The sequence below is a fragment of the Pipistrellus kuhlii genome, unplaced genomic scaffold (assembly GCF_014108245.1).
Source record: "Pipistrellus kuhlii isolate mPipKuh1 unplaced genomic scaffold, mPipKuh1.p scaffold_m20_p_18, whole genome shotgun sequence".
Classification (NCBI taxonomy): Eukaryota; Metazoa; Chordata; class Mammalia; order Chiroptera; family Vespertilionidae; genus Pipistrellus; species Pipistrellus kuhlii.
Genome location: NW_023425493.1, coordinates 6367833 through 6382960, shown reverse-complemented (window position 1 = coordinate 6382960; position 15128 = coordinate 6367833). Strand labels below are relative to the sequence as shown.

The window sequence follows — 15128 nt, the reverse complement described above, 5'->3', positions numbered from 1 at the left end:
CGGCTGTGTCCGGGCAGATGACAGAGGGAGGCCAGGGGAGGGGACCCCTGAGCTCACCCTCCAACCCCCTGCTAGCCACCCTGTCCCTGTCCCCAGGAGAGCGCTGCCCCTTGGGCTTCTCCGTAGCAAACCTGCCCGTGATTTCCAGGTTCAAACAAACAACTGGCTCAGCTCTGGGCTACGGTTTCTTACCCACAGACAGAGTATGTGTGTCTGCGGGCTCGACCTTCACCGACTGGTCCCTACGTGATGCGGGCATAGCTAATACCTTTGTGGCTCATACACGTGGCAAAAGCTGCTCCAAGGAAGTCTCTGGAGGACTCAGCCCCGTTCCTGCCCAGGCCCCCGCCCAGCAGCTGGAGGCTCAACTCAGAGGCTGTGCCTGTGGTGGGAGGCCCATCCCAGGGTCAGCGCCTCCCCTCCTGAACCAGACACGAGCTGCAGCGGCAGCTAAAGCTTCCTCTCAGCCTTGAGCTCTCTCCGCGGAGACTAGGTACCTTTGGTTTGGAGAGCGGCTTAGCGGGGTGGACGAAGGCAGGGCCTCAGACTCAGAGCCCGGCAGGCAGGTCTGCGAATGTCTCCTCTGGGCCACGGGCCGCAGGGCGTGTGTGAAGCAGTTGCTTCCAGTTCTGCTGTGATGCTTGCACAGGCCGCCCGTTCTCCTGGAGACAGACCTGGCTGGAGGCTGGAGGCTTGTGGCTTGCAGGGAGGGCAGGCGCCCGGGACCGCAGGGACACGGGGGAGTTGCATAAGGCATACAAAGAGAGGCGCACCGAGTCCTCCAGCCAGCTCGGGGGCTGTCCCACTGGGGCCAACAGGGGGACCCCCTACGAGAAGGACGCCCCATCTGCACAGTTGCAATGTTATAGAGAACCGTCCGAGGAGATGACAGCTGTAGAGGCGAAGGGGGAGCAGTGCTTTACACCCCCTGGAACACCAGCCAAGCCTCTGCACCCCAAGACCCCAACTCCTGGAGGGCACGGCGCAGGCCCTGGCCAGGTGGGGGGCACCTTCTCCTCTGGGAGACAGTGGGTGTGGTCCTCACGGCCAGGCCTGGGTGTCCCTGATGGGGAGGAAGGAGTCCAAGCCCAATCTTTTTCTCCTCTCTCGAGATGAGCACGGCTCCCCAGGGACCGGGTGCCTGATTTTCTGCTGCGTGAGGTCCCCAGTCACTGGAGTGGGAGCTCCTGCCATCAAGGCCCGCTCCTGCTCCTCAGTCGCCTCCATCAGTCAGTGCAGCTCTGTCCCGGACACTCTGGAGGATCGGGCAGGGACAGGGAGGAGCAAGAGGTAGCCCACCTCCCGGCTGAGCCAGAGCCGGGCAAGAAGCCCTGTCCGCCCTCTCCCTGCCAAAAATACTGTCGTTTTTCCAGAAAAGGAGCCAAGCCCAGCTCAGCAACTGTCAAGGCCGAGGCGATGGGTTGCGGGCATGGGGAGGCATACGGCGAGAAAGGCTTCCTTCGAAGTCACTGGCCCGCGCGGTTGGAATACTGCGGCTTTTCTGTATGTCCTTTTATGGACCAAAACTTCTCACCCATCATTTTTTGGGGGGGTGGGGAAGAGAGAATCCACCTATTCTTTCTTTTCCCAGGGATACTTCAGGAGGAAAGAAAAGCGGAGACATTGGGTTCGAAGGGGAAGATGCATAAAGCAAAAACAAAGGCAACGAGAAGTACCAGAACCGACAGGGAGCGGTGAGTGTGTGCTGAGGTCGAGGGCAGGCAGTGCAGGGGGGAAGGCTCAGGGCGGCCGAGAGGCTGCGCAGGGGCCCGGGTGCCCTCCGGCTGAGCTCGGCCGTGGCTCAGGCTCTCCCCCACCAATGGCACCTGGCGTGTGGGTTGTGGGGAGGGGGCGTATGGTTGGCTGGGCGGTCAGTGGTCCTCACAGCTTGGCAGACCCCCACACTGTACCCCTGTCCACGGAGGCAGAGGCAGCTCGGTCGCCCCCGCACCTCTCCCCCCACTTGGAAAGCAGTGGCTGCACCCGGGCTCCGCTAGGCCAGAGAGTAGATGGCGTTGACGGGCGACGTGGCCTCTGAGCTCTCGTTGCCTTCGGTCTCCTCCTTGTCCTTTTTGACCGTGTACTGGCCGATGAAGGAGCCGTCCTCATTGAACTGGCCCTCGCCGCCCTCGCCATAGTCCACCAGGCTGTCGTCACTCTCCTGCTGCTTGATAGTGCCGTCCAGCGACGTCTGGCTCCCCTGCAGGGGCTTGTTGTCCTCGTCACTGGCCGGAGAGAGTCAGGGAGTCAGAGCTGGCCCAGCCCAGTGTTGCCCACACCCTGGGGCCTCTTGCCATGCACTGGCATTATGGGCTACACTGCGCCGAGAGTTCTGGTCCCCAGGGACCACCCAGTCTAGCCCTCCCCGTCCAGATGGGAAACTAGGGCCCGGAGGCCAAGCAGCTTCTCCAAGTGAGGTGGGAAGCTGGTGCAGTGCTGGGACAGGAGCCCGCACCGGACTCCTGGTCTGGGGTCCTCTCCATGGGGCTGGGCCTCTCCCTGGGATGGGTGGGAGCAGGCAGAGGACTGTCACCCTGGAGGGGGCAGAGCCAACTGCTGGGAGGCCAGGCGGATGGGGAGTCAGGATGGGCAAGCCCTTCTCTCAGCCTCTCCATCAAGAGGGGCTGGACTATTTTGACTCTCGGTGATTTGTGACTTCAGGTTTTTATTATTAAGCTTTTTTATTCATTGATGAGAAAGAGAGAGGTTTGTTGTTCCACTTATTTATGCATTCCTTGGCTGACTCTTGTATGTGCCCTGACTGGGGATGGAACCCGCAATCTTGGCGAGTCAGGATGATAACCAGCTGAGCTACCGGCCAGGGATGATGTGTGACTTTGTCTGGAAAGGCTCTGCCCTTGACAGAAAGCCAGGGTCTGGACCTTAAAGAAACAAACCTCCTCTCTCCCTCCCTCTCCCTCTCCCTCCCCCTCTCCCTCTCTGGTTTATCTACAAACAGATGCTGTTGCTTCAGGCTAGCAAGTGGAAGAGGGCGTGACATGCAGATGAACAGGTGAGACCAGAAACACCGTTCAAAGGACCCTGCAGCTCCGGAAGGGCTGGAGGCTGGTGGTGAGAGGCAGCTGCCCACTGTGCTGCGGTCCCCCAGCAGGTGAGGCCCCCGAGTGGGCCAGCATCTGCTCGGGCACCACATCCCTCTCCCGGCTGGGAAACTGCCCTTTAGGTTCAGAGGGGGGCTGGGTGTTGCTGGCGGCGCTTCAGAGGGGAACCAGCTCCCAGGCAGGGGGACCTGCAATGAGGCTCTGGGTCCTGGTAGGTGGGACCATAGCAGTGCCAGGCAGTCTGAGCAGACACACACCGTCCCCTCCCTCCGCAGATCCCCAAGCCACTCTCAACACTCCTTCCTAGGCGGGCAGGGAACAGGCGGAGTGGCCATTATCCTGGGGAGTGCGGTCTGGCCTCTAACAGCAGTGCTGCACCAAGGCAGCTGTCGAAAAGGCGCGAGTGACAGCGGAGGTGCTGGGCATTAGCAGATGGAAAGCCATCAGCCCACTCTCCACTTCCCCCCCAACCTACGAGTGATCGTGGCCCCATTCATAACCCCATTGTGTTCCCTGAGGCCGGGCTGCGGGAGGGGGGCCAACTGCGGGAAGTGGGGCTCTGGGGTTTGCGCGGGAAGCGGGGCCCACCTTTTGAGACCTAGCAGAGTTCTTAAGAATTCAAAGATCTAAATAGGTTTTGTTAAGCGACTCACAAATTGGGCTGCATCCCATCTAGCAAGTAGATTCTTACCCTGCCTCCAGGCTCTCACAGGCTTTCCCTCCCCAGTGCTCCCACCCGCAGAAACACGAGGTTGTGTCTGTGACGAGGGGATTGCAGGCGCCGAAGGAACATGTGGCCCCTGGACAGGAAAGGGAGGCCTGTCCGGGTGGGAGGCAGGGAAGAGGACCCCGGTCTGGAAGGGACAGACCTCTCAAAGGGAAGATGAGAGAAGCCAGAATGACCAGGGACCCTGCTCTAGCCGCCTGTCAGCCTACCTTCCAAGAACCCTCCGAGGGCAGGCAGACGCGGGGGGGGGGGGGGGGGGGTAGGCAGAGGTGCTCCCCTTGCCCCGGGCCTGTGCGCCTAGAAACCTGTCTTTTTCTCTGATGCACACATGCCAGCCCTTTCCCAGTTTAGGACTCTTGGACTCAGCCCAGTAGGGGATCTAGGATGAATACTGCAGTCCCCACCCCCTCCCCAGCCAAAGCTGGGGTGTGTGCGTGCACATGGGGGTGCGTGGTCCGTGCATGCTTATCCAACCTCAGCGTTGGTGGGGGAGGAGGCAGGGGTTTTGCCCACCAGCTTTGGCGTCTGGGGGAGGAGAGGTGCCTGTGCAAACGCATTCTCCTAGCACAGGCTGCCCGGTCAGTGTCTGAGGGCCTCGCCCTCCTCGGTGGCTACACTGAGGGTCTGGGGGAGAGGGAGCCCCACCAGGGTCCTGAGGACCATCGGGAGGGGCCTCTCCTGCCTGCCCTTTGGGAGGCTTATGAGGATGTGGATGGACGTCATCCTTAAGCCGCCAGACAGGCTCCAGTGTGGGCAGGGACTCTGCTGCCCATTGATCTGCTCTGCGTGCCAGAGTGGCGGAGGCCCAGGGAGGGATAAGGAGGTCAGAGGAGGACAGGGATGACCTGGCCCAGAGAGTGACTGGCTGCGGTGGGGAAGGAGGGCTCTGATGAGAGTGTGTCCTCCCGCCCCACTTGGTCTGGGAATGACCCACCACACAGTGTTCAACTCAAAATACATTTGCTGTCAAAACAGGCAGATTGCTACTCTGCTAAGCCAGACACAAAGGCCTGTCCAGACCTGAGAAGGAGCATGGGGTAGGACAAGGGCAATAGCTGGGTGCTGGGCCCCTGGCCTCCCAGCTCTGCCACGAGCTCACTAAGTGGCGAATGCGAGAGTCTGGGCCCCAGTCCTCTCATTTGGGACAGTCCCTGGGCCAGATGCTTCTCTAAGGCCTATTTCAGCCTCCAGCCCAGAGATATTGTTCAAGTTCATGAGGAAAAGGACTAGGACACCCCGCCCCACTACCACTCGCGCCCTTTACCCCTCACCTAGCCCACCCTCCAGGACAATCCAGCTTCCCCAGGGCATCATCTTTAGGGTTGGAATGGGATGTAGGCAGTGAGGGAGCCGAGAGCCCAGCTCACTTCATAACACAGAGGCCCCCGGGCTTGTTTTCAGAGTACAAAGCTGGGAACACGTGAAAAGAGCCCAATTGATCTCAGCTGCGCAGCTGACCGATAAGGGGCCGTGCACGTGTGTTGGGCAGTGTGGGGGTAGCCATGTTCGGCACAATCAGGATGAGCAGGTGCTGCCAGGACAGAGGTGACCGCCCAATGGGCGATGGGGAGGACCTCAGCCCAGTGGCCGTCAGTCATGCCCCACTGCTGAGGGGAGGGCCCTGCTCAGGGCAGCGAGGCCAGCCACCCAACAGGGGGCACGGTGTACCTCCAGGAGCCAAGGAGGCCACCCACCTGTAGTCGAATGAGCCATCCTCTTCTTTGGGGTCTTCAGGGCCGAGAGGAACATCCTTCTTTTCTCGCACTTGGTCAGAAAGAGAAGCAAAGACACAGGCATGAGGACCGATGTGTCTCTCTCTGAAGGGCCCTGACCACCGAGCCAGGAGACACCACCTTTGGGCTCATTCTCCCTTTCAACAGGGCACAGCGATGCCTCCTTGTTCTTGCTTCCACTTGAATCAGCTGCCAAGTTGATTCTGTTTCTCCCCCCCCCCCCCCGCCTCCTCTTTTTCCTCATCTTCCCCCCCCGGGCAGTGGTCGGCAAACTCATAAGTCACCAGAGCCAAATATCAACAGTACGTGATTGAAATTTCTTTTGAGAGCCACATTTTTTAAACTTAAACTTCTTTTAACACCACTTCTTCAAAATAGATTTGCCTAGGCCGTGGTATTTTGTGGAAGAGCCACACTCAAGGGGCCAGAGAGCCGCCATGTGGCTAGAGAGCCGCAGTTTGCCGACCACTGCCCCAGGGGCTTCCTTACATCTCTACCCACAACTAAATGCTCCTCCCCACTGGCCCCCATCCCTCTCCCTGAGGTCTTCCCTAACCACCACATGGGTGAAACCCTCCCTTTGGCACCTTCCCTACTCTGCTCTGTGTTGTAGTTGTTTCTTACTCCGGTGACAAATGCCAGTTCTGTCCCTGAGAGTGGGCCACCGTGTGCTCCTCCAAAGCTCCTCCCCGCACCTCTGCGATTTGAAAACATCCACCAAGGCCCTGTCTTGTGCTGTGCTCCTCCTTCCCTGCCCGCTGACATGTCCTTGAGGGGGAGATGCTTTCCTTCTAGAATCCTTAGGACCCAGCACAGAGCCTGGCACCCAGCAGGTCATGAAGGAATGGCTCTTTATCCTTTTTGGGATGTAAAGGATAAGCACCCCCATTTTAGGGGAGGAAAACAGGCGTTGAGGTGAGGAACATGTCACGTAACCAATTGGCAACAGAGTCTAGAGTGCAGACGAGGGCCCAGGCGTCATGGTCCTGGTGCCCTCAGCTTTCTACGGGGCCCCTTTCTCAGGGACAAAGGAAGGCTGGGCGTCCACCCGAGGAGTTAGTTCTTCAGGGGGCCCAGCTCCTTTTGGAACAGGGACGTGAACTCAGTAAGGCCACCCACCTCCCTGACTCTGGCTTCCTCTCTTACAGAAGAGAAACAGTCCCAACACAGCGCAGCAGTGTGAAAGAAACATCCTTCACAGGAACAAGAATGAGGACTTCCTGCCCTGCCTCACTGCGAGGAGAGGCACAGCGCTCCAGAGTCCCGGGGTCTGCAGGGCACGGGGCCGGGAAGGAGGAAGTGCCCGCTCTCTGAGTGTGGGTGGGTCCTGGAGAAGGATATGTTCTCCAGGATGGAGACAAGCAGGCCCTAGGAGCACGGGGTGTGTGTAGCCACTGGGGCATTGGGGGCAAGGGACAGTTTCACTCTCAGGGTCATATGTTACCCTGACTCCTGTCGCCCGGCCCAATCCATTGCAGACAGAGGGCTGTCCTGCCCCTTGGAAAACAGTGTTTCCAGAAACAAGAACGCCAGAGGTCCTTGTCCTTGGTTTGTCTGGGCTGGAGGATCTTGAGGCCCACAGAAGAGAAATTCCCCCTTTGGGAAGCCCAAAGCCCTTGAAGGGCGAGGAGGCACCCTGTCAATCCAGCCCCTCAGCCTCTGCCTGCTCCCCATGTGGGAGCTGCTGTCCTGTAAGGATGTCTGCCATGGTGTCCTAACCGAGCCAACAGCCCAACGCTGCAGCCTCTCTCCTGGCTATGCTGCTTCTGTCCAGACCCTCCTCACTACCCTCTCTCTCACGATTACAGCATATACCTCTCTTCCTTCTTCTTGGACACGGGGTTCTAATGAGATTCGGCCTGAAAAGAGCCAATTTACCGAGCAGATGGATGGATGGTGAGTCAGGGAAGGAGGGTCATGCTTCACGGAGACCAGCGCTCCTCCCGTGCCCTCTCTGGAGCTGCCTGGACCGCTCCACCCGCCCAACTCAAGCAACTTAATTAACTCAAGAGCTTTCTGGCAGGTCTGAGATGCACAGAACAGGCAAGAGGATTGTTTCTTGGCTAGCGTTCGGCTCACTGAGAACAGAGCCCCCCGATTTGGCAACGGACCTGGTGACTCACAGGAAAGCTCGTTGGCCAGTCCCCCTCCTTGGACACATCCTACCTGGGTACTTGCCACCGCGGCTCCTCTTGATGAAACAGACAATGAGCAGGATCAGCACCAGGAGGGCTATGGCGCACATGAGCCCGATGAACCAGCCCTGGGTGGAGATGTCGGCCCGGTTGTTGGTGTAAGCTGCAGGAGGGGAGGCCAGAGCAAACACGTGAAGGACTTTGCATGGGCGAGGGTGAGGAGGGAGAGGTGAGGAAAGCATTTCAGCTATTTCCCCATCGATGGCATTCCTAGAGCCTCATGCCACCATCTAGCAGCCCTCTGGCCCAAACTATGCGATATGGAGACAAAGAAAAAAATAAAGAGCCAAGGTCAAAAGGTTGGAAAAGAGGCAGAGGAAAGGGGTGGGGAGTTGGGAGCAGAATAAGCAGCAGAAGGCGGGCAGGCCCTTTAGGAAGGACTGCTTCCTAAGGACGAGGCATGGCATCTGTGCAAACCACATGCTGGGCACAGCCTGGCGGGGGTTGAGGAAAGGCCAAGGATAGGCCTGGACAGGCCACAGAGGTTCGATTCCCATGAGAGAGCCTGGGCGAGGGAAACGAAGCCTGGGTGCCACCCACCAGAAAACAGGGCGTGGTCACAATGCAAACCCCCCTTATAAGAACACAGGCCCAGAGCAGAGGGTTGGGCATGGTGTAGTGCCAGGACACCCTTGTTTTCTCACGTGTCCCCACAACTGGGTCGCGTGCTCCCTGACAGCAAAGACCGTCCTGCGTCAGTATCCCAGGTGGCTGGCGGCGAGGTTGGGCCATGCACACTCCAAACCACTTCCACACGTGAGGACCGCCCCCCCACCTCCTTAGCTGTGACTTGCCCCCTGCCTTCCCCTGTGACGGGGAGTCTCCTTCTGTCCCTGCCTGGAGTACGGAGAGACCTGTCTCCAGGTAGACAGACTCCTGTGTGATTGGAGGCCCACGTGGGTGATAGGCGTTGAGGCATGTGATGGTGTCCTGAGGGCCCAATGGCTGCAGCTAGGCTCAGGAGGGGGTGTGGGTTGAGTAGGAGCCACTGGCTATTCTCCTTTCTATGGAATGAAGAGCAAAAGCGACCCCTCCTGAGATGCAACCTACATGAAAACCAAGATGCAGAGGAGAGGAAGGATCTGAGAACCCGTGGAGTCAGAGCCCAGGCTCAAGGCCTCCTGGGGAGGAGCTCAGGGAGCAGGGAGAGTGCTCCAAAGTCTATCAAGTGCTGTTCTGTGCAGCAGGCGCCTGGACGCCATCGCACCCTTTGCTCCTCTAGGGCTGAGAACTGTCTTCTCAGCACCGTGCCAAGGACATTGTGCCAAGAGGGTCTCAACCAATGGTGAAGACCTATGGCTGCTGCCATGCCCTCTGAGCCCTGGCTGCCTGGGGAGAAGCAGGTGGGTTCCATCGAACATGGCTCATTACCCTGACCTATGTACACTGTGGGGGCAGCTCCCATCCCTGCTTCTACTCCTGTTCCTACAGGCCAACCTTACAGTGTCAGAGAGACCTTCCCCATGCCCCCATAGGACCAAATCACCTCCTGCTTAGCCTCCAACACGTCTCATTCCTGAGGAAAGTCCCGTTCCTTATCTGGTCCCGTCAGGTCCCATCCAGCTGGCCCTGGCCACCTCTCTAGTCCTAGTTCCTACCATGCTCTCCTCGCTGTACACTCACACCAGGCACTCTCATTCCTGCCCAGGGCCTTTGCTGTCTTCAGATCTGTCTGTGCCAATGCCATCTTCTCAAAGGCCTTCCTGCACCTTCCAGCTAAAGCAAGTCCCTCCGCCTGACCCAGGCACGCGGACAGAGTCTAACTTATCCTCTTCGTAGCACTTATCACCGTTTGATAGTCACACACAAGTCCCTCTTATCAGCAGGAGATACGTTCCAAGACCCCCAGTGGATGCCCGAACCAAACGGTGGGTAGAACCAAACCCTACAGTTTTTCCTATCTATACATAACCCACGATGAAGCTTAATTTATAAATTAGACACCATAAGACATTGACAATAAATAGGACAATTATAACATACTATAATAAAAGTTATGTGAATGTGGTCTCTCTCAAAGTATCTTATTGTACTGCACTCACCTTTTTAGTGATGATGTGAGATGATAAATGCTTCCTGGTGACTTAATGTTAGGTTCTACTGACCTACATGTCAGGAGGAGGATCATCTCCTTTGGGCGATCCTGGAGCATCAAGCCATGATGGTGTGGATGGTGGGATATCAGGAGCGGGGCATTGCCGATGGTTGGGGAAATTTAGTATTTCCAGATTGCAGTGGAATTCACATAAGGGCAGACTACTATACTACCACTCACAGTTTTCACTTGTAAGCACTTTTGTGGCTAAGCTCTAAGTATTTTCCCAGCTCTAAGTACTCTGATATAACCCTCACAACCCCAGAAAGTGGGTTTGCATTATTATCCCTTTATAGGTGAGGACTGAGGCCCTGAGGTTAGTGATTTACTCAAGGTCGCTGAGCTAGTAAGGTGCAGAGTTAAGAAGTGACTCCAGTCTGTGCTCTTTCCCACTCTAGTCCTTCTCCCCAGAAGGTAAGTTCCTTGCAGGAGGGACTGTCTGGTTCAGTGCTGGCCTCCCCAGTGCTAGGACAGAGCCTTACACACCAACCTCCATTTCCTTCCCTCCAATCAGCCCACTCACCCTCTCTGGGCCTGATGGGGCCTCTGCTGACCTTAAACTACTCTGTCCTTCCTTTTGCCACCCATTCCTGCACCAACTCAATTCCAGATGTGGGTCTCCTTGGCCATTTCTGCATTTTTTCTGCTCCTGCCTGCTGGAGGAAGAGGTAGACCCAGGCCCATCTCACATTCACTGTGTCATGTTTCAACGGGGCCTTCACTGCTCCTGGCAATCCCTTTACTTTCTCCAATTGCTCCTCCCAAACTGCTCCCCTGACATCACCCGACAACCTGGTCAGTGTTGATGCCACTTACTCCAACCTGGAGGAGGCTGGTGAAATCTCCCTGCCGTCCCTGTTCCTGTGTCAGACAGGCTTTCTCTCTTTCCTCAGAAGCTACTTCCCTCTCAGCTGTGGGACCCATGCTTCACTTCCTTGGCAGCTCAATCCTGAAAGGATTGCTGAAAACCCTGACATTTTCAATTTCCTCTTCTTTGCAAGCTCTCTCTCCCCTCCCTTCTGCTGTTACCAGAAAGTAAGCTGAAGCTTCCTGTATCTTAAAATAAAAAACCCTGAGGAACCTGCCAAGCCTTTCAGCCCATGCACTGCCCTTTTATAGGTAAACTCAATCTTCCCTTGTCTCCAGTTCCTGCCAACTCCTTTTCCCAAAAACAAGCCAACTTCAAGTCCCTCTGTGCTCAGCGCTTCATCACCCCTGTGGAGTGGCTCTTTCCCAAACCTACCTCTGCATCCTTGACTGGTTCCTTCACTGGCAATCCTTTTATTCATCTCTCATGGCCCTCCAGCCAGTTCCACCCCATAAGCCCAGCACTTCCACATAAACAACTCATTGAATGGCCCATCTGCTTGAAATTCATCATGTCTCCTGCCCCTCCCTGCCCCTTGCTTCTGCCAGTGGCTTCACCATTCTCCCTATCTCTGCGGGCTATCATGTCTCCTTCCAAAGTGTCTCTCGTGTTCCCCTCACTGCTCCATTCCAGACGGTCTCACCCTCTGCCTGTGAGATCCCGAAGACCATTATGCTGTATGTTCCTAGGACACTCCCGTGAGGCCTGGCCTTCCATGTGCTCTGGCCTTCCCTCCCTGCACCGTTCCCAGCCTGCCCAAGAGCATCTGCACTGCCATCCCTCTTGCTCTCCTTCATTCTACCCTCCTTCTGGAATCTTCCCTTCTTCCAGCCAACACCAGTCTCTGAACTCCATTTACTTCGGGCAACGTAACATTTAATTGCCCTCTTTCCTGGGTCCTGCTTTCCAAGGATACTATAAAAAGTTTGGGAGCAGGGGGGTTCTTTGAGCCCCTAGTATCATGGTCGGCAAGCTGCGGCTCCTGAGCCATATGCGGCTCTTTGGCTCTTTGAGTGTGGCTCTTCCACAAAATACCATGGTCTGGGTGAGTCTACTTTGAAGCAGTGGCATTAGGAGAAGTTTAAGTTAAAAAAAATTTGGCTCTCAAAAGAAATTTCAATCGCTATACTGTTGATATTTGGCTCTGTTGACTAATGAGTTTGCCAACCACTGCGCTAGTATTTAGATGCTGCTGCTCACATAACAAGTAGTCAGTGACTACTTATTAATGACCAATTTAATCCTAATATGACATGATGAACAGCTTTTGTTTCTGCCCCGATACTGCCAGGGGTCACAGGAATATTGGCTGGACCGAGAGCCACACCTGGGCGCTGGGATGAAGGAATCGCGTCCGCCTGTGTTTGGATGAGGTCCCCACCTGCTGCAGAGAAGCTGGTCTGCATGTCCTCAGTGGCCTGTTTGCTCCGCCATCGTCCCGATGCTGGTTTGGATACAAGCTGAGAGCTGTCTCTACAAGACCCCCTTCCCCTGGGGACAAAGTCACCGTTCCAGGGCAAGTGGCCATGGGGGCGAGGTGGAGAGCAGGTGCAGCTTTTCATTCCTGACTTCACCTTGCAAAGCTCAAATGTTACCTTTAGTCCTTACAAAAATGGCCAAAGAACTTTCTATGAAGTTTGGACACAGAAGGCTGTTCAAAACTAAGTGGGTTTTGTAACTATGTGTGATGATGGATGTTAATTAAACATTGCGGTAGTCATGATGCAATATATACATGTAACAGATCATTAGGTTGTACACCGAAAACTAAGTAATCAATGTTATGTGCCGATGGTATCTCCATTAGTAAAAACAAACCCAAGCCAAGTGGGATCTAGGGTGAGGTGGGCTGCACCCGGCCAACACAGGCCCCAGTGCCCCTTACCATGGACCAGAGACCATAGGCTGTGTCTTCCACACACACCCTGCAACCGCACTCAGAACAGCATGTCAGCTGCAAGGTAGACCATTCCCATGACTCCTAATGGACTGGGAGGAGTGAGGTTTGGCCACGGAAGAGAGGGCAGCCACTCAAGGATGGCAGGAGAATTGTGTTTCAGAAATAAGGATAGATGGATAAATATAATAGGGATGGACTGTCTTCAAATGCAATTTGGCTTGGCTGCTTTCACGGAAGCATCGGCTTACACCTCTCCATTCCCACTCGTCCTGTCCTGGGTCTCTCCCAAACACAGCAGAGATGAGGCAGACTCAGTTAGGGCTCCTAATGTCCCTCCTTCCCTGACATCAGCATCTACCACACTACTGCCTCACCCCATGCTGTGCTCCCACTCCCGGCACCCCCCCCGCCCCCCCATGATGGAAGAGCTGACTGGCCTCTTAGAGTCCAGGGCTCTGTGTTGGTAGCCCCTTGGGCCTCTTTGACTTCAAGAGCTCCAAGGAGATGGCTGACTTCCCATGTGGGATTTTGTGGTGAAGCTCAGGGAGCCTGTCACCCACGCCCCCCCCCCCCCCCGGTCTTCCTCCACCTCCTTCCTGAACCACCAGAGCATGTCTGAATCTGTGGACTAAAGTGGTGGCCTGCGGTTGCCTAAGTGACCAGTGGTCAGGTCGAGAGATGCTCACAAACTGTCGCTTTGATGAGACACAGGAACCTGGGGGACTGTGTGGATGGGGTCCACCCACAGGAAACACTGTATTTTCGAAGGACCTGGACACACTCACAGGCACACATGAACTTCAGAAAGTGACGGTATTTTTTTCTATGTAATTTCCACATAGTGACTCCCAGCCGGCCAGGGAGGCATGTGAGCATTCTGCTCAGAGCTAGGGTCCTGTATTGCTGACTCCAGCTTAAAGGGGGCCACTGGGGAACGTATAGGTGCTGAGTGTCTCACTCGCTCTGAAATCAAGCTATTGGGACCAGCCTCTTCCGGCCAACCGCAGGAAAAGAGAAACGAACATCCGAGTCAATGCTCAGAAGTGGATTATTAATCATCCTTTTTTTTCCTGTCCTGTGAGTTTAATACCCCAAGCAGACTGGGACATCCCTGAGGACAGGGCCTGGTCCTTTTCCCCGGCTCTCCCAACCCTCCCCACAGCACGGAGAGCCTCACGCTGAAGCAGGCTGCGCAGTGTCTGCAGCATCCCCAGGACAGAACCCAATCCTCGAGTCTCATCTTTGCTTCCTGCCTCTAAGCAAGATTCACTTTCATAATGAAGCCACATCAATGCATGTGCTAGGGGGTAACAGCTTGGGACCCCTACTGGGCCAGCCAGAGTCCAGCCACCTGCTCCGCTTGGTCAACTGTCCAGTTCCTTGGTCTGTCTCCAGGACACCCTGGCCGCTTCCAGACATCCTGCCTGGCTAGCTTCAAGCGGACAGCTGGACTCTCAGACTCCCTGGATTTAAAAAAAATATATATATATATTTTCATTGATTAGAGAGAAAGAGAGCGAGCGAGAGAGAAAGAGAGAAACATTGATGTGAGAGAGAAACATCAATTGATTGTCTCCCATATGCACCCCAACCAAGGATTAAACCCACAACCTGTATATGCTCTGACTGGGAATCAAACCATCAACCTTCTGGTGCTGGGATGATGATCAACCAAATGAGCCACATAGGCCAGCAAGACTCCCTGAGTCTTGATAGCACAAACATATGCAGGACAGAGAGGATGACAGGACACCCAGACCAGGAGGGACGGGGCTGAAAAAGGTGGAGTCAGACATTGATACAGATCGGCAGTGACCCACAGACGCAAGCTGCCAGGAACAGCCTCGCCAGCCAGGCCCGGGAAGAGTAATGAATATTTAAGTCAACGTACAGAGTTCATATAAATCATCGTGGCATCTTTTTCCCTGTCCTCGTGTCTACTAACCTGCATCTGATTAGGGCATCCCTGGGGGCAGAGACGGGTTCTTTCATCTGTCTCCCCACCCCCACGCTCCCTACCCCAGCAGGGCTTAGCATACCACCTGCCTGCCTGATTTTAAAGATATACACAGACAAGCACGTGCCCTCACGGCTCCAGACTGCAGCTACCTGCCTCCCAGAGATGTCTGAGTCTCAGCCCTTTCCTGAGCCCCACCAGCCTGCTAATGGGCCCCTGAAGACCCTTCTCCACCCCTGGCTGACGCTCCTTTACAGCCAGGAGGATCCGAATCCTGGGAAGCGTCTTCCCCGCCCCCAGCAGGGCAAACGGCCAATCACTTTTAAGCCACAACAAACTTAGGACCAAAATTAAACCCAAACAACCTGGGTCACCAACACATTTTGGAGTTTTGAACAGCAGATGACAGTGGCAAGGCGAGAACACACATGGGGAGCCTTGGTTCGGTTCTTGGAGAGATTTCTGGGTCAAGGCCGCTGGAGGACCCTGTCCCCTCATCCCACGGGCAGGAAGCAAGCCCGTGCCCACAGCACAGGGTCTAACAGGCTCCAGCAGCCCACACCCACCGCGGAGACCAAGTGTGCACACGCT

General features: G+C 55.9%; 1 protein-coding gene across 18 annotated transcripts in view; it reads right to left on the bottom strand.

Moving 5' to 3' along the window:
- Positions 1 to 507: 507 nt before the first annotated feature.
- The window catches only part of NFASC (neurofascin), a 141810-nt gene continuing 127189 nt past the window's right edge, over positions 508 to 15128 (bottom strand). For all 18 annotated transcript variants that reach the window (XM_045583028.1, XM_045583031.1, XM_045583030.1 and 15 more), the window contains 3 exons: positions 7689 to 7820; positions 5484 to 5553; positions 508 to 2225 (listed from right to left, as the gene is read on the bottom strand). In XM_045583028.1, coding sequence (XP_045438984.1) covers positions 1994 to 2225; positions 5484 to 5553; positions 7689 to 7820 — 434 coding nt within the window. In that variant the 3' untranslated portion in view covers positions 508 to 1993. The remainder of the gene's footprint in view (positions 2226 to 5483; positions 5554 to 7688; positions 7821 to 15128) is intronic.